General features: G+C 40.0%; 1 protein-coding gene across 1 annotated transcript in view; it reads right to left on the reverse strand.

Annotated features, from left to right (window-relative positions):
- Window positions 1-27,397, reverse strand: part of mnta (MAX network transcriptional repressor a) — a 113,553-nt gene that overhangs the window by 70,358 nt on the left and 15,798 nt on the right. The window contains exons 2-4 of the mRNA XM_043718300.2: window positions 20,790-21,300; window positions 16,239-16,280; window positions 16,016-16,127 (exon numbers count right to left, since the gene is read on the reverse strand). Coding sequence (XP_043574235.1) covers window positions 16,016-16,127; window positions 16,239-16,280; window positions 20,790-21,300 — 665 coding nt within the window. The remainder of the gene's footprint in view (window positions 1-16,015; window positions 16,128-16,238; window positions 16,281-20,789; window positions 21,301-27,397) is intronic.

Genomic DNA, 27,397 nt, shown 5'->3' on the forward strand with positions numbered 1-27,397 from the left:
CCCATGCAACCATGACAGAGATAAATTTGTCTGCAACGTCTCACATGGTTGACCACAATATCCTCCTCCAGCCTCTCTCCACTGTTGATCAGTTTCTTTGAATCGCTTTCATCTGTTTCCATTCTTATCAAATTGTAGTCAGTATCACTTGGAATTATTTTTCTTCCTGCTGTCACAATGTAACCTCTGGTATCCCCAAGTATCCTTAGCCCTCTCCTGTTTCTCATTTACATACTGCCACACTAACATCATCTGAAAACACATTAGCATTCATGTGCAGAGTGACAACACACAGCTCTACCTTCCCGCCACCTCTCAAAAATGCTACATTTTGCTAAATTATCAAATTATTTAATCAGACTTCCTGTACTGAATGAGCACAAATTTTCTCCATTTAGTACTGGGAGAACTGAAGCCTTTGTTTTTGCTCCCCATGACAAACTCCAAACTTAGCTATCAACTTCATCTCTCTAACATTAAAATTTATTTATTTACAAATGTCTTATCAACCTTAGGACCATACTGAACCCTGAGATGAGCTTCTATCCACATACTATCACCAAGACTAACTAGTTCCACTTCTGCAGCATTGTCCAACTTTTTTTCCAAACTCAGCTCAAATGCTGCTAAAACCCTGTTTCATGCCTTTGTTACCAGTAGACTGATCTATTCTGTTGCAACAATGGATGGTCACCCACATTTTACTCTCTGTAAATCTAATGTCAGCCAAGACGTTGATGCCTGTATTCAAACTCACGACAAGTCCCACTCACCAACCAGCTGTGCTTGCTGCTAAGAAATTATTTTAAAATTTTCATCCTAATTTTTGAATTCTACAATGGCCTCTACCCTCCCCGTTTTTAATCTCCTTCAGTCCCATAACCCTCTTCTCTTGAGATACCTATGTTCCTCAAATTAGGCATTTCTAGGATCCCCAACATTAATTGCTCCACCAGTAGGGACTGCTGTCATCTACCAAGTGCCAATAAAGATAAATAAAGTTAGAGAGATGAAGTTGGTAGGCAAGAACACTTTTGGCTGAGCACAGTCAATACTTCTAAGGTGGTCCTGACAGGTGCAGAATTATAGTATCATAGAGATGTACATCATGGAAACAGATCCTTCAGTCCAACTTAATGATGCCAACTAAAAAGCCCAACCTATTCTAGTCCCACTTGCCAACAACCAGTCCATTTCCCTCCAAACCCTTTCTATTCATATATTCAGATGCCTTTTAAATATTGCAATTCTACTAGCCTCCACCACTTCCTCTGGCAGCTCATTCCATACATGTACCACCCTCTGTGTGAAAAAGTTGCCCCTTAGATCTCTTTTATATCTTTCTCCTCTCACCCTAAACCTATGCCTTCTAGTTCTGGATTTCCCCACCCCAGGGGAAGATACTTTGTCTATTTATCCTATCCATGCCACTCATGGTTTTATAAATGTCTATAAGGTCACCCCTCAGCCTCTGACACTCCAGGGAAAACAGCCCCAGCCTATTCAACCTCTCCCTTTAGCTCAAATCCTCTAACCCTGGCAACATCCTTGCAAATCTTTTCTGGACCCTTTCAAGTTTCACAACATCCTTCCAATAGGAAGGAGACCAGAATTGCACGCAAAATTCCAAAAGTGGCTTCTCCAATGTCCTGTACAGCCGCAACATGACTCCCAACTCCTGTACTCAATGTCTGACCAATAAAGGAAACGCCTTCTCCACCATCCTTTCTACCTGCAACTCTACTTTCAAGGAGCTATGAACCTGTCTCTTTGTTCAGCAACACTCTCTAGGTAAGCCATTAAATGTATAAGTCCTGCTCTGATTCATTAAATCATTATAAAAGGTATCTTAATCATGAAATACCGTTTTCCAATCGTTTCTTGATTTGACTGTGGGCATTCACTGTGATAATACATTGCAAAATAAACAGTAGCAGTTTTTTATCATTGTATTAGGAAATAGGAGAGGGCTAAGGATACTTGCTTGGGGATACCAGAAATTCTGGATTAGTGGTGCTGGAAGAGCACAGCAGTTCAGGCAGCATCCGAGGAGCAGTAAAATCGACGTATCGGGCAAACGCCATTCATTAGGAATAAAGGCAGAGAGCCTGAAGCGTGGAGAGATAAGCTAGAGGAGGGTGGGGGTGGGGAGAAAGTAGCATAGAGTACAATAGGTGAGTGGGGGAGGGGATGAAGGTGATAGGTCAGGGAGGAGGGTGGAGTGGATAGGTGGAAAAGAAGATAGGCAGGTAGGACAAGTCATGGGGATAGTGCTGAGCTGGAAGTTTGGAACTAGGGTGAGGTGGAGAAAGGGGAAATGAGGAAACTGTTGAAGTCCACATTTATGCCCTGGGGTTGAAGTGTTCCGAGGCGGAAGATGAGGCGTTCTTCCTCCAGGTGTCTGGTGGTGAGGGAGCGGCGGTGAAGGAGGCCCAGGACCTCCGTGTCCTTGGCAGAGTAGGAAGGGGAGTTGAAATGTTGGGCCACAGGGCAGTGTGGTTGATTGGTGCGGGTGTCCCAGAGATGTTCCCTAAAGCGCTCTGCTAGGAGGCGTTCAGTCTCCCCAATTTAGAAGAGACCGCATTGGGAGCAACGGATACAATAAATGATATTAGTGGATGTGCAGGTAAAACGTTGATGGATATGGAAGGCTCCTTTAGGGCCTTGGATGGAGGTGAGGGAGGAGGTGTGGGCGCAGGTTTTACAATTCCTGCGGTGGCAGGGGAAGGTGCCAGGATGGGAGGGTGGGTTGTAGGGGCGCGTGGACTTGACCAGGTAGTCACGGAGGGAACGATCTTTGCGGAAGGCGGAAAGGGGTGGGGAGGGAGGTGGTGGAAATGTTGGCGGATTAGATTACTTTTTAGATTAGATTCCATTACAGTGTGGAAACAGGTCCTTCAGCCCAACAAGTCCACACCGACCCGCCGAAGTGCAACGCACCCATTCCCCTACATTTACCCCTTACCTAACACTACGGGCAATTTAGCATGGCCAATTCACCTGACCTGCACATCTTTGGACTGTGGGAGGAAACCGGAGCACCCGGAGGAAACCCACGCAGACACCGGGAGAACGTGCAAACTCCACACAGTCAGTTGCCTGAGGCGGGAATTGAACCCGGGTCTCTGGCACTGTGAGGCAGCAGTGCTAACCACTGTGCCACCGTGCCGCTCACAATGATTTGGTTTATGCAAAGGTTGGTAGGGTGGAAGGTGAGCACCAGGGGCGTTCTGTCCTTGTTACGGTTGGTGGGGTGGGGTGGGGTCTGAGGGCAGAGGTGCAGGATGTGGATGAGATGCGTTGGAGGGCATCTTTAACCACGTGGGAAGGGAAACTGCGATGTCTAAAGAAGGAGGCCATCTGGTGTGTTCTGTGGTGGAACTGGTCCTCCTGGGAGCAGATATGGCGGAGGTGGAGGAATTGGGAATACAGGATGGCATTTTTGCAAGAGGTAGGGTGGGAAGATGCGTAATCAAGGTAGCTGTGGGAGTCAGTGGGTTTGTAAAAAATGTCAGTGTCAAGTCGGTCGTCATTAATGGAGATGGAGAGGTCCAGGAAGGGAAGGGAGGTGTCAGAGATGGTCCAGGTAAATTTAAGGTCAGGGTGGAATGTGTTGGTGAAGTTGATGAATTGCTCAACCTCGTCGTGGGAGCACGAGGTGGCGCCAATGCAGTCATCAATGTAGCGGAGGAAGAGGTGGGGAGTGGTGCCAGTGTAATTACGGAAGATTGACTGTTCTACATACCAGAGATGTGACAGCAGGAGGAAAAGTAACCCAATAAGTCTTCTGACACCAAACAAAATTTTCACAAATATTTAGCAAATAAAATGTTGACATATCACATTAAGGATTAGCCCAGTCCTATTACATATTTATTTTAACGTGTGGCTTTACTTCAGAAATGGGCAAAGGGACACGTTCTTATAAGTATGTAGGCGATGAACAGGTTTTTATTTTGTAAAGTAAAAACAAAAGATATATTTCCAGTGTTAGTGGATTTTGTGCACGTGTTTGCACTTAAGAAACATGGGAGAATATTTGGCACTCAATGTTTTTGCTTCAGTAAATTAAATCTTACAGTGCCAACTTTTATATAATTCATTTAGCAGCAGGTTTTCCTTGGAGTTGATGAGACAGTGCATACAGCATTTCATAAGTGTCTGTTGTCCTTAACACGGAAATCAGAGATGAGAGAATTAAAGGAAGAGTATACTATATGCAAGGCTTTTAATATTTTTCTATTAAATGATTTAGATTTGAAACAATAGAAACATCTGTGGTATTCTGTCTAGCCAAGAATTCTGTCTCCTTTGTCTTGCTCGAGTTAAAGTGAAAATCTTTATGTTTGACTTCAAGCTTTTAAATTGCGAGCATTTGTACCATTGGAAGAATTCCTCTCCATCAAACTGCTTGACACAATTAAAGCACATTCAGAGCTGAAAGCACTGTGAAACAAAAGCCAGTCCCTAAGGCTACACCACCAACAACCAACAATCAATAAGGTACTTTCACTGAGCTTTGGAACTTGCTTCTGCAGCCAGATGCCCATCCCCCATGCTGCCTACTTTCAAAGTTGGCCCTAAATCCTGCAGGATATAATGGACTACTGATCCTAATGAATGCCGATGTACTTCAGCATATTAAGTAGGCATGCTGCAGGACTGTATACTGTAAATAAAATGTTGATTTCCTGAATCACATCTATACTATAATGTACCAGAGTTATTTTGTTATTTCATGTATTATATCAAAGACAAAATTACATATTGTCCATGATTACTTGCAGGCAGCAATGCTGAGGTTGTGCTCTGAATGTGCAGTTCCAGCATTGAGGTAAGACTTTTGTAACATATTGGTCTTTTACTGATTGTAAACTAAGCTATTTCAAGATCACTGATAATCTGAACTAGAGTCCAGGGTTTGAAAAATTATTCATTGGCTTTGATCATTGTTACAAAGTGTACAAGCCAAAAAAGAGGCCAAAGTTGAATCCTGATCTAAATGACCTCAGTCAGGATGATAATAAAAGGAGTGACAACTTCAATGTCATTGTACTAAGGAGGAGCAACCTTAGAATTCTGCATATTATCCAGTGAAACTTACATCCATGAACCTTCACTTGTCAGAGCATAAGGCAGCAATGGCCTCGATAATGGAAATGTCTGCCAGCAGTCTTTGTTGAGTATCGTACATGAAGAATAGAGAGTTGGTTAGCTCACTTGGCTGGATGGTTGATATGCAATGCAGAATGGCATCAACAACATGGGTTCAATTCCTATATCAGCACTGAGGTCACCATGAAAGTCCTGCCTTCTCAACTTCACCCCTTGGCTGAGGTGGTGACCCACAGATTAAATTCACCACTAGTTGTCTCTTTCTCTCTAATGAGAAAGCAACCCTATGGTCCCCTGAGACTTTTGCAACTACTGCTACTACTGTATGAAGATTGGCCACCTGAATGTGATACTAGAGGTCTGCTGGTGACCAGCGAATTAAATTCTGCAAGCAGTCAGAACATTCAGGCGAGGATGCAATATCATTGGATCCGAGTGATCTTAATTGGTGCTAGGCCCTAACACTGCGGTTTTAACCTGTGGAAACATGTACCATCGCGCAGATGAGGAGATGGGAAATTTTCGGAAGTGTGGTCTCAATCATGGTGTTTGTGGTGAACATGAAAAACAAATTTATTTCGATCTGTTAATGATGTTGAATTTTTATTTCAATTTTGTTCTTATAAGAAAAAGTGGTGAACTATAATTTTAAAATCCTACATCCTGCTTGCCAGAAATTACTCATTTATCGAGCAGAGCCACAAAAATATTTGTGTAATTCAAAATGAAAATGAGCATGTTATTTTAGATAGGGTGATGATGTTTTTTGCAGATTGATTCCATGAGGCAGACTGAGTGTAAAACTACTTGAAAATTAATTTATTCTGATAGGTTTCTAGTCACTGATGCAGTCAACTGTAAAAAAAAAAGTGACATCCTACCAAGTAGACAAGAGGTAATTTCCCAATTATGTAAATGACTCAGCAAGTCGGCACAGCAACCATATCAACCGTGTTGCAGATTTGATTCCTAGTCAGTCGGTGCTGAATTTGTTAATTTCAGCCAGAACACAGTTGGCCTCTGTGTTCTTGTTTGGACTGGCCAGGAGTTGTGTGCTCCGAATTGCTGTCCAGCAACTCTTAACCAAAAGTGGCACGTTGGACAAGAGCTAAACTGGGTTCAGGCACAGTTGTTCACAGTCAAAGCTTGTGCATAAACACTAGCCACTTTCGACAAAGCAATCTGTATTAAGTCCTCACAAAAGTGCTGTTGGCATTGTTCTACCAAGTACTGACTCAGTATGCTAGTGGGCAGGTCTGCAATTTGTACAACTGAATTTAGAGCTGTTTATAGCCATTCTTCTACCTAAATGCCAGCAGTTTTACATTATTAAAATAACTGAAATTCAAGAACTGTTTTTTACACAGAAATACACTTCAAGACAGTTTCATAGAGTTGTGAGAAAAATACATCAAACAATTCAAAGTAAGAGATATACATGAAGTGAGTTCCAGAAAGCTAGACCGAGGTAACAGTTACCAACAGTGGGGTAAAAGAAAATGTGAACTTTATCACAGGCTGGAGTTAGAAGATTAGAGGAAAGTAAGTTATGGGTCAAGGTGAAGCCATGGAGACACAAAAATTGTTTAAGCAAATAGTATGTGGAAATAAATTTAGATTAATTACATGGTCCAGGATTAAACAGAATCTATCAAATACAAGATAATAAAGCTTCCTCATTGTGCAGTTATGGAGAGAGAGTGATCCAAACCTTTTTCCAAATTACTTTCTACCAACACTTCTATCTAGGTATGAATTAGACAATAGCCAAGAGCACATTAAAGGCAGATAAATGACCTGTTTCTGTGGTGTAAATACTATGTAAGATGATAAAATGCTCAATAGGCCAAATTTTTATCAAGTTCACCTTTAACTTAACTTTTACACAATTTACAAATGCCGTCAGAAACCTCCAAGCTTATGTAACGGCCTTGAACATGATCTGGAATGCATCTTAACCGTTTTTAATTTTTAAGAATGTTTATTGCACTGCCAATAATAAGGATTCTTGCTTTTAGTGTGTGACGCCACACTATGTTCTGAGAAAAAAGACGGAAAGGGGTCAGTGTTTAGAATTGGTCTTTCTGAGAAGAATATATTTTCTAGAATTACTGCATTTCTCTCTATCTGGTGCAACCTTGCATCAGTGAGTAGCACTCTAATCTCAAAGTCAGAAGGTTGTGCATTCAAAGATTTAACCTCAGATTCCTGATTGACACTACTAGGCACAGTTCTGAGGAAGTGCTTCATTGTCAAAAATGCTTTTGTTTTGGTCTAGACATTAAAACAAGGTAAGGTAAAACACCCTCAAGCGAAGGCAGATGCAAAAGAGCCTTTGGCTCTATTTCTGGTGCCCTGACCACAAGTAACCCATCATCTAACATTACCAAGCAATTTATCAGGTCGTGTATCTCTCTGCTGTACAAAGAACTGTATTAAGCAGAAATTGTCTATTGTGTTTTCTCACGTTACAACGGTGACTATACTTTTAAAAACACTTAATTAGTTGTAAAGTGCTATAGGACACATGTTATGAAAGGCATTTTCCTTTTATGTAAAGGTCTTATCTTTTAGCGTGCACCCACTGTCTTACCAACTGCAACTTTTCAAACAAACAATGTCAAGTGACAGACATCAGAGAAAAAAAACCTTGTTACTTCCTGATGGATTTTCTGATCATGATAACTGGCTCCTCCCCAAATGCAAATACTGAGATTGTGGAAGTAACATCAAATTTACCAAAATTTCCTATACCAGTTAGGCTGAAGATGTGACCATTTGAGTCATTTCTCCAGAGTCTGCCTGTGTAGTAACTACAGAGGGTCCAGCCAGCCAAAGAAACACCCTCTTTATCAGCCAAGTGGCACAATGCCCCCATCACTATCAACATATCAGGATCACAACAAACATAGTTTTACATAAGTAATGCTATACATCAGAAACTAGATTTTCAAAAAAAGATGCTGAAGAATACTTTTATCGTAATAAGCCAAGATTTGAACACTGCAGCTGTAGGATATTATTCTTATATTGAGGGTCTGCGAGGTTTCTTTTCCTCATTAACTCAAATGCTACAGCTTACAATCTCTGCTCGGAGAGGTACAAGCAGTTACTGAGTCCCAGTTTTCCCCATTCATTTTCTGCATAAACCACCCTCATCTCCATACATGAAATTAATATAGTGGCTAGGACGATAAAATTGACTTCGATATAAAGGCAGCCACGTGCATTAAAAAAAAGAAATGGACTATCACAGTAAATATGATTTTGATGATACTTACTGAGATAATTAAAATATACACAGAAATAATGTTCATTTCTCAGTTAGCCACCCAAGTCTCTCAAAATTAGATTTATCTCCTCTGGTACTGCACTGCTTATCACTTGTATTGAATTCTTTTCTGCACTATTTGATTAAAATAATTCACAAAAGGGGTCTTATGTCAAGGAGTTAAGCGTTGGACTACCAATAGTTCTCATGTCCAGATTACAAAATTACAACATGAATTGCACAACATGTAACACTGGATCTCGAGTTGGAAACAAAAATTATGAACATCTACTTTCTTTTAAACTATTAATGTCCTTTTCAAATATAGACAATGCCCTGTCATTACTAGAACAAAAACATCAAATCAATATGAACAATAAAATACAAAGAACTGGTTATTTTCATTTCATAGAATCCCTACAGTGTGGAAACATGCCATTCAGCCCAACAAGTCCACACCAATCTCTGAAAATCATCCGACCCAGACTCACCCAACTACCTTTAACCTGCATTTTCCATGGCTAATCCACCTAATTTACTCATCCCAAGACACCATGGCCAATCCACCTAACCTGCACATCTTTAGACTGTGGAAGGAAACTGGAGGGAACCCTCGCAGACACGGGGAGAACGTGCAAACTCCAAACAGTTGCCCGAGGCTGACTGACTGCCGCTGTGAGGCAACAGTGCTAACCACTGAGCCACCATGCTGCCTGTTGGAGAAAGTAAATCTACTCTTCTTTCTTCATAGTTGCTAAATTAAAATAATTTATTAATTCAATTGCTGCAGAAGTTCAAAGGAGAGGCTGGATAGGCTGGGACCTTTTTCACTGGAGAATAGGCAGTTGAGAGGTTACCTTATAGAGGTTTATAAAATCATTAGGGGCGAATGGCGAAAAACGACAAGAAATGACTTTGCTGCATGCATACAAAAACCTACTTTTAACAGCACAGCTGACATGTGGGCTACAAGGAAACGGTGCCAAGCCTCAATAATATGACAGACAGCAAAAATCCTATAGTCAGCAATAATAGTTAGAAGGATGCCAGTTGCTTATACAATAGCTATGCTGCCTTAGACTTGAAATCTGATAAGCTCTGGATAAGAGACAAAGTTCTGGTACATGTTCAGCACTTACAGTGGGGATATAGTTATGCTCATTTGTCTTGTAAACAAACATGCACATTTGATCCCTTCCAAACCTAAAGATGGCAGAATTTTGTTTAAAGAAAGCAATTTAATGTTGACTAATCCAAGTTTCTAGTCCTCCAAAACAATCCACAGTGGTATGAAACAATATTTAACCAGCTAACTTGTTTCGTTTGATGCTATCCACATATTGTGTCATCTAACTTTATTCATCTGGTTCAAGTTTTCGATGGGGAGAGACTAATTCAATTCAAAACTCACTTTGTCTGGCAACATATACTATTGTCCTATCCAAGCTGATTAGTACATAAAAAGAAATAAATCTGTGATTTATTAACATCTGGTTCACACTGAGGCTAAAACATTCCTGACAAGGCTTTGATTATTACACTATCCTCAGTGGGATCACAACTTTGACTCTCAAAACCACGTGGCAATTGTTACACACCTGCAGGCATTTGCAATTCTTCATGAAACTGGCAAGCATTTCACTGACAACATGTTCGAAAGCTGATGTTTGCAGATCAGATGTTGGACAATAATTTTCTTAAAGTACATTATGGAATATACGAGAAATAAAAGTAATTGCATGAAAAGAAGGATTTGTACTTATTCCACACCTTTTGATGTTTCCAAGTAACTAATTTGAACAGAGCAAGATTCTGCAGCTGCAAATTAAATAAATGAGTGGATAATCAGATTTTGGCACATTGGTTGATAAAAGGCCATGATACAGGGAGTACATTCCTGCCAGTAGCGTAATGGGATGTTTTACAGTTAGGCAGCCACAGGAATGCTACTTCAACCTACTTGAAAAACCTCCCAACAATGCAGCACCCCTTTACTGACACGTCAGGTTAGATTACATGCTCAATTCCTGGACTGGCGCTTGAAAACACATTCTAACTGAAGATAAAATTCATATGCAGTGCTACTATTGGAAAGGAAATGATTCCTTTTTAAAGAGGCTTATACCATTGGTGAAAATAGCATACATGGCAATTCCATTCTAAGACATTACAGTACTTGGAAATGTTTCACAATTTGCTTTCACCCCTTAGCACTCGAATCTAAATCAACGTGAAACTGGCCATCATCAGAATTTTAAAAATAAATGTCTTGAGACAAAAGAAGTCTTCTCTGATGAAAGCACAATCACTTTCAAGATCCGGTAGGCACAGCGAATACACTGGATATTTCCTGCATTACAACAGTGATTACACTTCAAAAAATATTTAATTAGCCGTACAGCGCACTGGGACATTGAGGTGGTGAAAGTAATTTTCTAAATATGGGTTCTTCTTTTCTTTCATTTAACTGGAGGCAATGGACTTTTCAGTCTCAAGCAATACATTGTAGGATATCTGCATAAACCAATGGAATAAAGTTGGTTAATGCAGCATTTCAATACTTGAGGTCGCAATACTTCTAGACTCTTTAGAAAACACTACAGTTGGACTTTTGTTTTTTAAAAAAGAGCCCATCAAGTGATTTAGGGCTCCCTTACCAGTTACTTCTGGTCAATAAACAATCATCTGGTGGATATTTCTCTTTGTCTTAGTAGTACTTAAACGGGGAGAGACTACAAAATGCTACAGTATGGAGAAATCTGGGTGTCCTTATAGATGAATCACGAAAGGTTAGCCTATAGGTAGAGCAATTAGGAAGGGAAATAGACAATTGGCCTTTATTGCAAGGGTGCTGAAAAAAGCTATGGAGATTCAGATGAGACCATGCAGGGCATGTTGAGGCTACTATTTATAGTTTGCTCTCTTTTTCTTTAAGTAATGATATACGTGAATTAAAGGCAATTCAGAAAAGCTTCACTAGGTTGATTCCTTGGATGAAAGAGTTTTCTTACGTGGAAAGGCTGAGAAAGCTGGTCAGAAATTGGTTGACGTTTAGAAAAATGGGAGATGATCTTATAGAGGAAAATATGTTTTCTGATGTGGCTTAATAGATGCTGAGATGATGTTCCCCTCCGAGGAGAATTTGGAACTGGGGGGCACAGTTTCAAAAATATAGGGTCTCCCATTTAAGATGAAGAAAAGGAATCTCTTCACTTCAAGGCTATTAATATTTGGAATTCTCTTACACGCAGAGCAGAGGAGGTTGGGCCATTGAATAACACTCAAAGCTGAGCAAGGTTTGTGTAAAGATTTGTAGTTCGGGTGCCAGTAGCAGTTGTCGTGGGTATGTTCGCTGACCTGGGAAGTTGGTTTGCAGACGTTTATCTGGTTTCAGAACCAAATAAATTCCAACCGACACAGTACAGCACACTTCACAGGAGGCTCCACAGCACTGATGATGTCACCTAGAAAGGGGACGAAATGTCTGCAAATCAACCCCCTGGCTTGGCGAACATACCCACAACAACTGCAACTCAAAGATGAGTTAGATAGATTTGTGAACGACAAGAGTATCAATGGTTTTAGAGGCAGGCAAGAAAGTGAAATCTAGGTCACAATCAAATCAAGCATAACCTTATTTAATGGCAGAATTAAGGGGCCAAATTACCTATTTGTACTCCTATTCTGTTCTAACATTCCAATTTTGAAAATATGCTTGAAAGCACATCATCCACCCTGGAATTGCTTTTATTATGTTTGTGGACTTTGTCAAAATATGGCGAATTCTAGTGTTTGCATTTTGGCTGAATAAAACCAACTTGAGACTCACCAAGAAATCATTGCGGATAGAAATGACAAGAAACCTCCACTCTCCCTAACTAATCTGGTGACACTTAGCATTTTATCAATACTTACTATTCAGACTTTGTAAGGCAAACAAGTGCATTTGAGGAAATTGAGTACAAACCTGGAGTTTGGTGAATAGGGAGTTCAAGTGAAGGGAGGAAGGAAGCATATGTTTCCTTTTCTCTTTGCTTTAACTACCCTTCTCATGCTGTAGGAATAGATTCTAGCTCTATTACAGGGAAAAGATCTCAGTGTTTCATGAGTACCTGACAAGTGGTTAACCTTTGTTGAATTCTTACATCTAACATAGTATACAAATTGATTGTAAAGTTCATAAAATATATAACAAGCAAAATAAATAAGTTAATAATACAACTAAATAAATTAAAACTCATTAAGATTGGCATAAAAAGTGTGTCAAGGCTGCAGCATGTGAGATACCATAGTGGGTACCATTGTGATCCAGGGCAAACACATGTGCAGTTAGTGTTTGAAATTCAAACAGCTTCAGCTAAGAGCTGATGAGCTGGAAGGTGAACTACAGACACTGTGGTGTATCAGCAAGGGGGGAAGATTTACCTGGATTCTTTGCATCGGGGGGCAGTCACACCAGGGAATTCATTTGGTCAGTGCTAAGGGATAGGAGGGTGTGACTGCAGGAAGGCAGGTAAACAGTTCCAGAGGGTAAAAGTATGAGCCTCTGAAATTGTCCAATAGATTTTCAGCTTTTTTTGACATGTTTAGTGGAGATTAGTGCCTGCAAGATGGCTGAGCAGAGTGACCATGGCACCCATGGTACAAAAAGTCATTCAAATGAGCTGAGTAACCAGGACTGTAATAGTTGTAGGGAATGGTACAGTGAGAGAGAGAGACCAGACACTTGTGTTGTTTGCAGACGTAAGGGACATCTGCTCGGAACTGGAGAGGGACTTTCAGCAGGAAGGTGAGAATCTAGTTGCCATGGTTCATGGATAAATATAACAAGGAAAGAGGTTCTGCACAGAAAGTATGAGCTAGGCCCTAACTTAAAGTACTAGTACCCCAACAAACAAAGTCAGGATTATTATCTGAACTGTGTGCAAATTGGCATAAGGCACATAAAATTAGAGAGATGAATATAGGGCTGAAAGACTGATGTGACAGAAGTAGATTCCATTCATACAGCACTGAGGAAAATGGGAGCTATACTATTGGGACAGTCTATATGTGAACAATGTTGGGACCAGCATCTTTGTGAACTACATAGCTAGGGAAATAGAGAGAATTTTGAAATAAATAGTGGGAGCAAGTGATCAATCTTGGGAAGTTGTGGTAGACCAAATCAGGAGAGAAAACATCAAGAGAGGAAAATAGTAATTTGGGGAATGAAGGTCAGAGAATGGCTGGAATGGTTAGAGAGAAATAAAAACTAGGAACACACTAAGAATACACTAAGAATAATCAAGACTGGAAGTTACAAAATTAACAAAAAGACAACTAAAGACTTTGTATCTGAGTGTGTGTTGTAGATAACTAAGCAAACTAATTCAAACAAATAAATATGACCAGACAGTCATTAAAGAGACAGGTCTTCAGGATGAAAAGAACTGGGTCCTAAATATTGACAGGAATCTAACATTTAAGACAATTGGAAGTCAAGTGAAGGGAGAGGCATTTCACATTTAATAAAGTATGGCATTGATGCAATAGTTAGAGATTACCTTGATTTAGGATACCTGAATATCTAATCAGTTTGGAGGAAGATGAGGAATGGTCTACAGGCTTTCTGACAGTAACCACAATGTAGGACAAAGTACAGAAAAAGAAATACTTGGTGCTAAAGGAACAGCAATAATTGTGGGCAATATTAATTTTCCGTAGAAACCGGAAAAATCAGAATGATAATGTTAGCCAGGGTGGGAAGTTCATAAAAAGTTTTAGCACATTCTGGAACTGACCAGATAGCAGGTTATATTGAACTTGGTATTGTGTAATGAAGGATTTATTCAAGACCCCAGTAAGGGCATTGCTAGACTACAATATGATTGAATTTACATCCATTTCGAAAGGGAGAATATTACGTCTAATACTACTATTTTAAATTTAAATAATGGCAACTATGTGGGGATGAACGCTGATCTAGCTTAAGTGAACTAGCATATATGGTTAGGGGATTTATCAATAGCAATGTCATGGTAGTCATGCAAGAAGATATTTCAGAAAACATTTTCAATGCATATATTCCTACTGTAAGGAAAAATTCTAAACGAGGACCAATTGGACTAAGAAATAGCAAATATAACTCCTTTATTCAAGCTGTGCATTGAGAAAAATGCCAGGTAATCAGGAGTCAGCATGCTTTCATAGAAGGAGAAGTCACGTTTAACCAATTCATGTTTTTAGAAGAACTATGCAGTGTGGAAAAAGGTGAATCTGTGGAATTCTTTACTGCAGAAGGCTGGAGAGTCTGGGTCATTCAGTATATTCAAGGCTAAAATAAACAGATTTTTTAAATTATGAAGGGAATCAAAGGGAAATGTCAGAAAAGTGGAGTTGAAAATTATTAGTCAACATCTCATTGAATGCCAGATAGACTTGATGGACTGAATGGCCTACATCAGCTCCTATGTCATATGGTCATATGAGTGGCATGTCTTACAAGTGTTAATTAGACAGGCTGGATATGTTTCAACTCGTAATTAAAAGAGGGAGGAGTGATTGCTTGAAGTGTATAAGATGCTAAATGTCTTGATCAGGTGGATTTGGAGATGAGTCCAGAACAGGAGGTCACCCCTTTAGCACAGGGATGAGGAGAGTATTTTCCCTTGGAGGGCCATGCAACTTTGGAAACTCTCTGCCTCAGAACGGAGTCATTAATTTATTTTTAAAAACAGGGATGGATAGATTCTTGATAGGCAGGGGAATGAAAGGTTACCAAGGTTGATGGAAATGTAGAATTCAAAACACAAACAGATGCCAGAGGAAGCTCAAAGGGTCAAATGGCCAACTTTTGCTCCTATTTTGTATGCTCAAACATAAGAAAAAGAAAGTTAGTAAATATTGGAAAGGCTTCTGCATTGTTTGAGTTGTCTGAGGACTTGGGGTTGGAATACGCAGGGAAGATAAATTGCTTCCTGTTAATGTCTCCAAAAAGAAAATATCAGAAGTACAAAACAGGAAATGTCAGGAGTCAACACAGGATCTGAAGGAATGTCATCACTCAGGCCTTCTGAGGGAGAACCTTGCTGGGCCATCCTAAATCTTAAAAGCACTGATTACTTTGCTACATTATTCCAGACATAGTGAATGCATTTATTTATTCATTTGATCTAGTTATCATTTTACGTTTAACCTAAAAAGTAATTGTTTTAAGTGACACTACATGTTAAAAACACTTTCAGAGAAGCACACACTTCAACGGCATGTTAAGAACTGGAAGAATTTTTTGGAGATTTTTTTTAAAACCCTGCATAGGTGGCACTGAATCGGCTCTTGGAAAACATCGTCATCACAGAGTATTCATCACAGACACAAGACTGAGCAGGAGAAATGAAGCATTACCACAAAGTCAGTTCTAGAAAACAAACCTCTCCAACATAGCCTCCATAAATGATAAATATATAACCTTGTAAAGCAACTCCTGCAAAATTAAAATCCACTGCCACAAACTTGACTGTGCCTCTTCCAAATCATCATGTAAAATAGCTGCTAAGAAATGAAACTTCTTAATGAAGAGAACTGGGTACACTAACGATTCAGCTTCATAATTAGCACAATGCTAGAGGTTCTTGTTATTATTCATACCTGAATATATCGCAAGGCACTCCGCAAAACACTTAGGTTTGAGGTTTTCTTGTCATCCAGATTAGGAATGTTCTTTTTCAGTGTTTCAAAGCATTCCTTTAAATGAGCTCGTCTGTGAACCAATAAAATTTGGGGAAAAAAACACTGTTAAACTACAGAAATTCAGAAGAGGAATCCCTTCCCCTTCCGCCCAAACAAAAGGTTGGCATCAGCAAATACACACCTGTTCTTCTCCAGTTTATTGTGCACTTCTCGTGTTCCTGCCCTGAAATTTAAAAGAAAGTGGTAAAATTGTTTGCAATTAATCAACCAAAATGCACAGAATGAATTTGAAAAATGACTGGATGAATGCAAGGGTGAAACAACAGTGTCATTTTTCAGGTTTGGTCACTGCATTTTCACGTGCGCATCAAGATATGGGTGACTGCTTAATCCTGGAGTCAGATTTCCACGTAACACAACATTGCAAGACCCCCTCGGGAAAGTTTTCTTCTGCTGCTTGTTTGTGATGTGCATGTAGTATAGTTCCACTGGGCTCAGCAAGAACCCTGGATACTTTAGAGTGCTACAACAACTTGAATTTATAAACACCTTTCACAGTGAAAAAAAAGTCAGTCCAAAGCACTTTGCAGGATATGTAATAGACAATTGTGAATAGCGAGTCAAAGACATACACATGAAGATTCAACACCCTCCTAAACTTCACTGACTGAACATCTAACATTTACTGTGCAAAAATGATGCCCTGTACCTGCACAACCCCATATACAGGACCATTGTTAGATAACACAGGACCATTGTTAGATAACACAGCAAAGTATCTCGATGGCAGTTTCTTCACCTTCCCTCTAACAATCACTGTTACTCCTGTAGTTTCTTCATCCTTTCTGACATTCTGCAAGATCTGCTCCAGTGAGTGAAATTGCCTGTTCCCTGTAGTGGCTATTTCAATCATGGGATGAGAATGTCGCTGGCTGGGCTAGGATTTATTGTTTAGCCCTAGTCTCCCTATTCTGTAAATTTATTGTGCCAAATAAGTTAACATCCCTTGTAAAACAGATTAGCAATGATTTTAAGCTGAATAATTTTGGTGTGTCTAGGCACAGACTTACCTTTTCCTTCTAAAGATGTGACTTATGCTGAACAATTTCCACTGGTACCTACAGTCCCCCAGAGTCAGAGCTTAAATAGCATGAGGCACAGGAGACCTGGGCATTATTTTCCTTCATCTGATCTAATGAGGCTAATTGTAGCTTCCACCTGGAGCTGATATTTTCTAACTCTGCCCAGATAGGGGGAATCAAATTCAGAACCTTTCACAGCCTGACAGTTCAGAACAAAAGTCAGCAGTCCACTGTCTCAATGGGTCATTTAATAGCATCCACCCAACAACTTGACAGACACTTGTTAGAAGCACAGAACTGTATCGTACAAAAGGCAGCCATGCGGTTCATCGCTCTGGTGCTGGTTCTTTGAAAAAACTATCTCCTGTTATTTCCCCACAGCACTGTAACAATTTATTTTCCTTTTTCAAGTATTTAACTTGTTGATATCCAAATTCCTATATTACGTTGAACTCTATCAAGAGAAGTGACAATGCTAGGAGTGAAATATTAAAGAGACTTCAGTATTGGCAATACCTTCTGTTGATATATTTCCTTATCTTCTTCACAAATCCTTACCCAAAGGCAGTAATAGTACACTAATGATGTTGGGAGTAGGTATCAAAAGCTACTGTGGTTTAAATGGTGGAGATACATTGAAATAAAACATTTGTGAGGACAGCATGGTGTCAAGTTTGACTTAGAGCTTTCATGAATTTTTGTAACTCATTGAAAAAGTTCATCATCACCAAAGCTAAAAATCTATGGGAAAGTGAATTGTAAGGAAAATGGCATTTCGTCCATTTGCAGAAAGGAACATGATTCAGTGAAGGCATCGTCTGAAGTCACAGAATTTCTATTAACTGCTCAACACTGCCTCCCAAAAACAAGAGCAAAGAAAGACAGTGGGTAAGATTCCAAGAACAGTCCTGCTCATCTGCAAACCAATAAAGTAGCCAAGTCAACCAAAGTTTCATTTATTTCATTTCTCAAGTGATAGGGAGCTACCAGGAGGTGATTGCTCATGCATCAATCATCTCAACTTTCAAGTGGTAATGCCAAAGCCAGCAAGCTATCTGCATGACATACCAGATCATTGAGCAAAGGGGAGAATACCGTAAATAGATAGTACAAAGAAATTCTTCCAATGATAATGAGAACTACCGAATCACAACATTTTGAGAGCCAAAGAGGGAAAGAGGACCTATAGGATTCTGTCTGAAAGCTTAACATTGAGCTTATCAGAAGGTTATACGCTGGAATAACAAACTAAAGACTGGCTCAACAAGAAGCTTGTCTGTATGAAAGATGAATGGGGTGATTTTGGTTTTGTGAGGAAGGGGTAACTGTGCATAACCCCGTTGAAACTCAAACTAGCAGAGAATTCAATTGGCAGCTACCCCATCAGAGCATTTTCTTGCAACAAGGTGCTGGCAGAGAATTGAGATCAATATTCTCAACAACAGACTAGCTGTTGTGCAACATAATGCTACATTATGTAAAGTCTTTTGGTGTCTGAAGTAGAAATCCGTTGAAATTATTCTTCCAAGACCTTATAAAGTAGGAAAAGAAAATAAATAGTCGGTATTCCAACCAAAGGACTTGAATTTGCACAGCTTTGAGGCTTGTGATTAAGGTTAGCGGGCCTTAGAGTCGTAGGCATCTCTCTAACTGTTGGACAACATGCAGTTCTAGACATCCTAAGGCTGAGGCTCATATCAGGAATGAACTTTTCGGGCATGACCATTTTTGCATCCTTTATAGGCTTTGTCAATGGTACCTCCTATAGGATGTGCAGATATCCCAATGGTAGATATTTATTTAAACATTTGGAGGATCTTAATCCTGTTGTAAAATGGTACGGTTTAAGACATTGCCTAAAAAATGCCAAAGTTTTTATGTCACGCTCCTGCTGCCAGAAGCTTAAAAATTGATTCTGAAAAATTAAGTTCTTCATGAGTGGTCAAAGGTCTGAATGATTCCAGGGTTTTATTTCTTCCTGGATTCTTGTCCTTGGATATTTAGAACATTTGTTATGGCATAAGGACATGTAATGAGATCACCGAATGCCTTCCCTGTCAAACTCTCTGCAAGTCAAGCAAGAGGCTGCATATTAAATGGACGTTAAGTGCAAACCTTTCCCAAATTTGGGATTCTCCAAGCATTTTAGAGAGACAGAGATTAATCTTTACTGTTCATTCTGATGCCAATTTGAACACCTTGGAAGCATTCATGTCAAGGAGCATGGGTATAATTTCCATGCAGAAAACACTGAAATATAGAATTTGTAGTATTCCAGGTGACCGGAAAAACCCTACAACTTAACCAACTGAAATACCGAGTGACCACATTATTAGGTAGTAATCAAGAGGGCATTGGTTCAATGTGGTTCTAAAACTTCACTAGTTTTTATTTAAAATGCACTATTAGACTATGTTATAGCTATCTGATTTTAAAGTACCAATCAAAGATGTGATTGCAACTACGACCACAAAGCAAGTCTGTAATCAATCTGATTTGAAATAGCTGACTTTAATACAAATGTTTATTTTGAGCTTTCCTTGTCAATCAGAAGAAAATTCTGTGACAATGGTGGTCAGACGTCAGTGGTCAGACTTTATTGCAGTATCTGAATTGAAACACAGTTGGGAAGAGGCTTACAATGCTCCAAGTGGAGAACAACCACGTCCACAGCCAATGTCATTAGCTTACAGAACACTTCATTCAGACCAAGGAATTCAGCTTCACCATCAAGACCAGAGTACATTGAATATATAGAATATCTAGCTTGAACTTCTGACTTGAAGCTTTTGATTTTTGAAACTTTGAAGATTTCTTTGCATTGCTTTACCAAAGGCCCACTGTCTGTGAAGTAATTGGATCCATTTGATACCAACATAGTTTTGGAAAACTAAAATGTAAAGATGATACTTAAACATTGTGCCAAATCACTACTTTTGCACCTCACCTGTTCCTATCATTATTGCTATCATTTCCAACACTGCCACGCATCACAGGTTGTGGCTTGAGGGAGGATCCTATGTTTGAAAAGATAAAAGCTAGAACCGTTAGCTTTTTCCCCCACAGTTAAAGAGAACTTTAGATTTCTGAGTATGCAGCGCGATGTGGAACTTTACCCGTTCACCAAGATGCTCATGATGGAGGTGACCAATCACTGCTACACACTTGCAAACTAACACTCAGTTTGAAAATTCCACAGTCAATAAAATCGGAATAAAGCTACAAGTTATGCTTTTTTTTTGTAAACTGTATTCTACAGAATTGACTCAAGCTGACTCTGGACTTACCTGCAGCAGAGCAAATATAGAGGTGCCTGAAATAAAGTATTTATCATAAATAACTAAAACTGTGCAGATTGAGGGGTCACAATGGTGTGTCACTTGACAGTACTTCAAAACTGAATCATAATCTGAAAGAGGACAACCTGATTTAATTGCTCAAATAGCTGAAAGGTTTGGCAAGTGTGCAGACTCGCTACATTGCTGCCATGTTTCATTTCTGGCTTATCTTCCTTACATTCAAGCTTTTCATGTCTTGTCTTGCAAGCCAAATTATTACTTTAAGTTTCATGATAAACACAAGAAATTATTTCAGATCTGGGCTACAAAGAGGTAATGTGAGGAATAGTCATTAGTACTGTTAACACTCACCCTCCTGGCCTTCTCTTTTGATCCTGGGGCTTTCCATCATCAACTGAACTTGGCTTAAGGCCACTTGGTTGCTGCTGTAGGGCCGACGGCTGGATGACATGATGCGGTGGGATCGTCAACACTGAACTTGTAAACTGCTGGGGTGAGCTGCTCACCAACGGTGGACCAGGCTGTGGGTCAGTGAGTGCAGAGATCGGAGATCGATGAAGCACTGGTGGGGATTGGGAAATTTCTCTGGTGCTGTTGGTAGGGCTCACGACTGGTTGATGATGCTGTACAACTTGCGGGGGGAGTGGGGACGGAGCGAGGGAAGGACTGACCACATGAGGCACGACGATTGTAGCAGCAACAGCTGGAGGAAGCAATGGTTTCGGCACTGGAAGTGCAGGGACAGTTTGAAGTTCAGGTTTAACCTCTTCTATGTGGAGTACGTTGTTGATTATTTCCATGTCTGTTCTTTTACATTCTGGCTCCCTATCCAAATGGAACTTGTCTCGTTTCTCATGTTCTTCTACAAGTTAAAGGAATAGACAGAACAGTCAGAAGATCTAATCATTATGAAACTTATAAAAGAAGCAAGTACAATAACTATATTTATAGTCTACCTGATAAACAAAAAGAAAACATAAAAGTGCACAGTTGCTACATGCTCAGCAAAGTAAATATCCAAAGCAAAATTTCAACCCAAGTCCTTTAGAACTGTGCATCTTTGCAGTTATTTTAGCCATTAAGGGCACTTGCTTATTCAGCAGGATAAGAATTGTGATGGTAAAATGATCCCAATTTCTCCCCCATCCTTCATTCTATAAAAGCAGCAACTCTTAATAGGGTATGGTCTTAGCACGTTTTGATAAGATTTGCAGCTCAGGTTGAGGTTCTGGATGGAGGTTTGCTCGCTGAGCTGGAAGTTTAATTTTCAGATGTTTTGTCACCATTTGAAGAATCATTTGGAAACTCACTGAAGATGTTACCTAGCATGGTGATGAAATGTCTGAAAACAAACCTTCCAGCTCAGTGAGCAAACTTACATCCAGGGTATGGTTTCAAGGCATGAACTGCTTTTCAAGAGTCCAGGTGTTCACAGCTTACAAACCTTCACAAGAGCAGAGACCAGTGAGCGGTTCAATATAGGCAAGCATGCATTCTCTCCTCAGCTGATAAACACTGTGTGTAAATGAGCCACAAAGTTCCGGATGGTGCAGGTTTGAATTTTAGCTTGTGATAACGTTGACTGGTCTCAACAAAAGTGTAAGAGATTACTAAAATTATCCTTGGGGGTATCCTGTAAAAGTTGAAACCCAGCAATACTATATATTGATGGGCGTCACAGAGTTTGGTGTCCATCAATTCTACAATTAACTGCAGATGGTAGTTTGAACACAGGAGCTAAAACTCACCACACCACAAGTCCACCTCTGTTGTTTCACATTCAATTATGCAACACTGAACATGAACAGGTAAAAGAGGTCAATTGGCCCCTCAAGCCTGCTATAACATTCATGGTTGATCTGATTTTAACCTCAACTCTACATTTTATGGTAAGTGGATTGGACTGGTATTAGACTCTTACATCAACATATTTGTTTGTAGCTGACAAAAATCTTCAGTTTTCAGCTTTCAAAAGAAGATTGAATATTCAAGAACTGAACTCACCAGGCATTCTAATACCTTGAAATCAAGAATCATCAAGTTGACTCCTATTCATTTTTTTCAGATATCAAAGTCATGGAATGGTTTTTTATTTCCTCTTCCACCTGACATCTCCAAATCAGAGTCAAGGGTTCAATCATCAGAACTGGACTTTTCATCATAATCCAGGCTGATACCATTACTGCCACTATCTTAGAAGTCCCTACAGTGTGGAAGTAGGCCATTTGGCCCATCGAGTTCACACTTACTCTCCAAAGAGTATCCAACCCAGACCCAGCTCCTACCCTATCCCTGTAACCCTGCATTTCCCATGGCTAATCCACCTAGCCTGCACAACCCTGGACACGATTGGCAATTTAACGTGGCCAATCCACCTAAATGTACATCTTTGGGCTGTGGGAGGAAACTGGAGCACCCAGCAGAAACCCACACAGACATAGGGAGAACATACAGACTCCACACAGACAACCACTTGAGGCTGGAATTGAACCCAGGTCCCTGGTGCTGTGAGGCAGCAATGCTAACCACTGAGCTACCCATGAAAGGGGGCTGCTTCAGAAATGCCTTCAATGATGCAGCAGTAAAACCAAGGCTCCACCTGCCTGTTCAGGTAGCCAACGAAGATCCTATGATACTAGTTGAAGAGCAGAGTCCTTCCAGTGTTCTAGAATTGCAGGACGGCTACAATACAGATGAAGGTTTTTGTTTCATTTTGTCAGAGTTGGCTCTTTGTGAAAGCTACACAGCTAGTCCCACGTCCCTGTCTTTTCCCTATATCAGTTATTTTATAAAATATCACAACTGAGCCTGCTCCACCACTCTCCCAAGCAGTGTATTCTAGAGCTTAACAACTCGCTGCAGAAAAAAGGTATTTTCCATTATGTCACTGTTGATCCTTTTGCCATTCGTGTCAAATTGGTGTCTTCTGGTCCTTCACCTTTCTAGCAATGGGAACATCTTCTCCTTATCTACTCAGATTAGATCCTTCAAGATTTTGAACAGCTTTGATAAATCTCTTCTTAACTTTCTCTTCTCAGACCAACACATGAAAATGCTATTTCGTCATCTGTGTCCTCAGCAGGTTTATGAGGCCTACTGCCATCAACCTGTTACATTGGACAATCACAGTGGCCTAGAAATCAAACTTTGAAAGCTGTTCAGAGAACGTGAAGCCCTAAACCACGTGGAGCACATCATGTCCTTGTACACCAGTCACTGAAAGTAAGCCATTGTAGAAGCAGCAGGTGGAATAGGTGACAAATGGTATGTTGGCCTTCATAGTGAAAGGATTTGAGTATAGCAGCAGGGAGGTCTTACTGCAATTATATAGGACATTGGTGAGACCACATCTGGAATATTGGGTGCAATTTTGTTCTACTTATCTGAGCAAAGGTGTTCTTGCTGTAGAGGTAGTGGAGAGAAGATTTATCAGATGGACTCCTCGGCTTGGATGATGGGTCTCACATATGAAGAGGGGTTGAATCAGTTGAAATTATATTCACTGGATTTCAGAAAAATGTACCATATGCTCCGCACGCACCAATCAACATGACCAGGTGCCATCCATTTCAATTCCCTCTCCCACTTCCCTGGGTACATGTCCATCCGAGGCATCCTCCACTATCAAAGTGAGTCCAAATGCAAACTGGAGGAACAACATCTTACATTTCGTCTGGGGAACTTACAGCCCATTGACCTCAACATAGAGTTTACCAGTTTCAAAATCTCCCATTCCCAGCCTCATCCCATGTCCAGCCCTCCTCCTCCTCCTCCCTGCCTCCTTGACCTAACCTGTTCACCTTCCTACTCATTTATCCGCTCCACCTCTCCCCTCTGACCAATCAGGATCACCCCCTACCTGCATCCAACTATCACTATCCCACCTACCTTCCCCCAGCCCCAAACCCCTCCCTCTATTTAGTTCGGAATTCCCTTCCCCACCCCTCCGTCCCGACGAAGGGTTTTGGCCCGAAACATCAACATTCCTACTCCTCGGAAGCTGTCTGACCTGCTGTGCTTCTCCACTTCCACATCAATTGACTCTGGCTTCCAGCATTTGCAGTCTTCACTATCTCTAAGAGGCCAAAACATTGCATGGTTTCAAAAAAGATATGGAATATAGCACAGGGGGCTAAAGTGATCAAAGGTTATGGGGGAAAAGCAGGAACAGGTTATTGAGTTGGATGACCAGCCATAATCATGATGAATAGTGCAGCAGGCTTGAAGGGTCAAATAGCTTATTCTTGCTCCTATTTTCTATGCTTCGATGTTTCTATGTCCTTCAGAAAAATGCAAATTCCACCCTACAACTTAAAACCCTAGTTCAATGTTACATAAGCTTTGCTTACTGACTGAATTGATCTTTGGCATACCAACATTGTCCTGTTCCAGCTCTTCACCAATTTTCTCAAGGTAAAACAATCCATTAAACAAACACATAATGTTTGGTAAATCACAGTTAAGACATTTGTTGCCAACAAAATAGAACTTTGTACATCTTCATTTTTGTAATAACTAGTAAGATAAATCTTTCCTTTGGAATCAAACTTTTTAGTCGACGGCATTGGAATCTGATAGCTGGACACAACATATATAAATGGGTTCATAAATATTTAACTTCTGAGAGAGAAGTTAATAGAGAAAAATAAAAGTGAATGAAAGTGAAAAATGCAACGGCAAAATACTGCAGATATTAGAAATCAATAATAAGAAGACAGAAAATGTGAGAGAAACTTCACAGGTTTGGCAACATCTGTGGAGACAGAAACAAGAGTGAATGTTTCGAGTTAAAATTAAATGTTCCAAAGAAGAATCATATGATTTGAAACATTAACTCTGTTTCTCTCCACAGATGTTGCCAGAGTTTCTGCAGTACTTTCTGTCTACATTTGAAACTGAAAGGCAATGTGTTTTACTATGGCTGATGCACTGCTGGTGTGTCATGTCACATAAATGTAGGACTTTTATCTTGATATTTATTAAATTGCAAGAAGACGCGATTTCTTCTATTTGATCTACACATTTCACTCGATAAGTTTCATTTTGTCTTTTAGTTTGCAATTTTTGGTAGAAATCATGATATCACATCTAACAATAAAGAAGTTCTCCCTCGTGGCCTGGCAAATATTCATCCCTCAAACAACACAGATTATCTGGTCATTATCACATGGCCACATGTAAGAACTGGCTGTATGCACTTTGGTTGCTGCATTTCCTACATCAAAAAGTGACACTTCAAATGCATTTCATTGACTGTAAAGTGCTGAGATGTCCTGTGGTTGTGAAGAGCAAAAATAAATGCAGTCTTTCTTTACTTCCTGATAATAGAAGGAAAGAACTTATATTTACATATCACTTTTCATGACCTCATGACTCCCCAGAGCACTTGGCAGTGCATTAATGTACTTCTGAAGTATAGTAACTATTGTAATGCAAGGATATTTTTTCTTTTTACTTCCATTAAATTCAGTGCTCACATTTTTTTTTTCTTTCTTTAAAATCTAGGGTCAGAAAAGCACTATGATTATAATTTCAATCATGTTTTCTCCTCATCGACATTTGGAATTCTCCAAGGCAGTCTCTTATGTGTCTTAACAGATTGAGCAGAGGTGGAGATGGTGGGGGGAGGTGGGGGGGACATTTCACAGAGCAGGGAATTTTTTTGGAAAGTCAGCTAGCAAGAATAACGGCAGCTGTGCGTAACGAACAATAAAGATAAGTGTTGCCTTTGGATTTGGACATCTGGCTTTTTTTGTTGCACCATATTAACAACATAAAGCTGCTAAATTAAATTATCCACATTGCCACTAGCATTGTGGTAATCAGAACATGCAATACGCGCAATTTCACTGAGTCAAATTCAGCTAACCAAAAACTGCAATTCTGCTGAATTTATCAGCCATTCCCAAGAGCAAAATAGGAAATCTAATAGAAGGAAGCCCATGATAGGCAAAGGTTCTGGACTGGTGAACTAATTCCGGATTTGCTGAACCAATGCACATTTGCCATAGGAACATAGAAGCAGGAGTAGGCCAATTAGTTCCTTCAGCCTGTTCCACCACTCAATGATAACATGGCTGATCTGTGACCCAACTCCATATAACTGCCTTTGGCCCATATCTCTTAATATCTTTGCTTAACAAAAATTTGACTACAGCCATATTTGGCCATATGGCCATGCCAACCACTCAGAGCAGAGTTAAGCCACTTCAGGACTTAAAGTTATGTGCAAGCCTGCAGCAAAGGCCTGAAACATATTCTTACCCACAGTCTAAACAGGAATGTACAAGTGTCAATTTTAATGCAGATGTAACTGGATGATTTTAGCATTGTTTGCAGACTGGTCCTTAATGCTTCGAGATGAAATGTGTAAATGAAAAGCAAAGCAAGGAACAGATTTACTGTTATGGACTGCACCACCATAAAAGGCTGCAGCTTCTTCTGTTTGGAAAGTCCAACAAGCTACGTTGCTTGGCCAAGGTCAAGATGCTGCCCATACAGTATGAGACTTAACAAAATTGTCTGGATGGCTCCCAGCATTTTTGAGGCATTAATCAGGGCAGTGATCAAAATGCATCAATTGAAAGAAATGATTATCACCTTAATGATCCAGAAGAGTCACTTGCCCACTTGTTTCCTCAGCTGAAACCACAAAGACTATCGGAATGCTTTGGGATTTTGCAATGGCAGCAAAAAAAACACAGAAAACACGTATGACAGCATGGCAGGTCTGTCCAACGACAACACACCAAGTAGAAAAAGATTACTGAAATTTTCCAGGTGTTGTTCAATGGTTTTTCTTGTACAAGGACAGGCCATTGTAAGTTGTGAACAAATAAGATATTTCCATATATGTACTGTCAATTGCAATTGTCTTTGTTTTTATATACAGTGTGCTTTTTAAGCAAAGCAGGTTACGTAGGTTATTATCTCAAAGTGCTACTTAACATAAATTTTTG

This window comes from Chiloscyllium plagiosum, unplaced genomic scaffold, assembly GCF_037043375.1.
Source record: "Chiloscyllium plagiosum isolate Xiang-an unplaced genomic scaffold, Cpla_swu_hap1 HiC_scaffold_31, whole genome shotgun sequence".
NCBI classification, from domain to species: Eukaryota; Metazoa; Chordata; class Chondrichthyes; order Orectolobiformes; family Hemiscylliidae; genus Chiloscyllium; species Chiloscyllium plagiosum.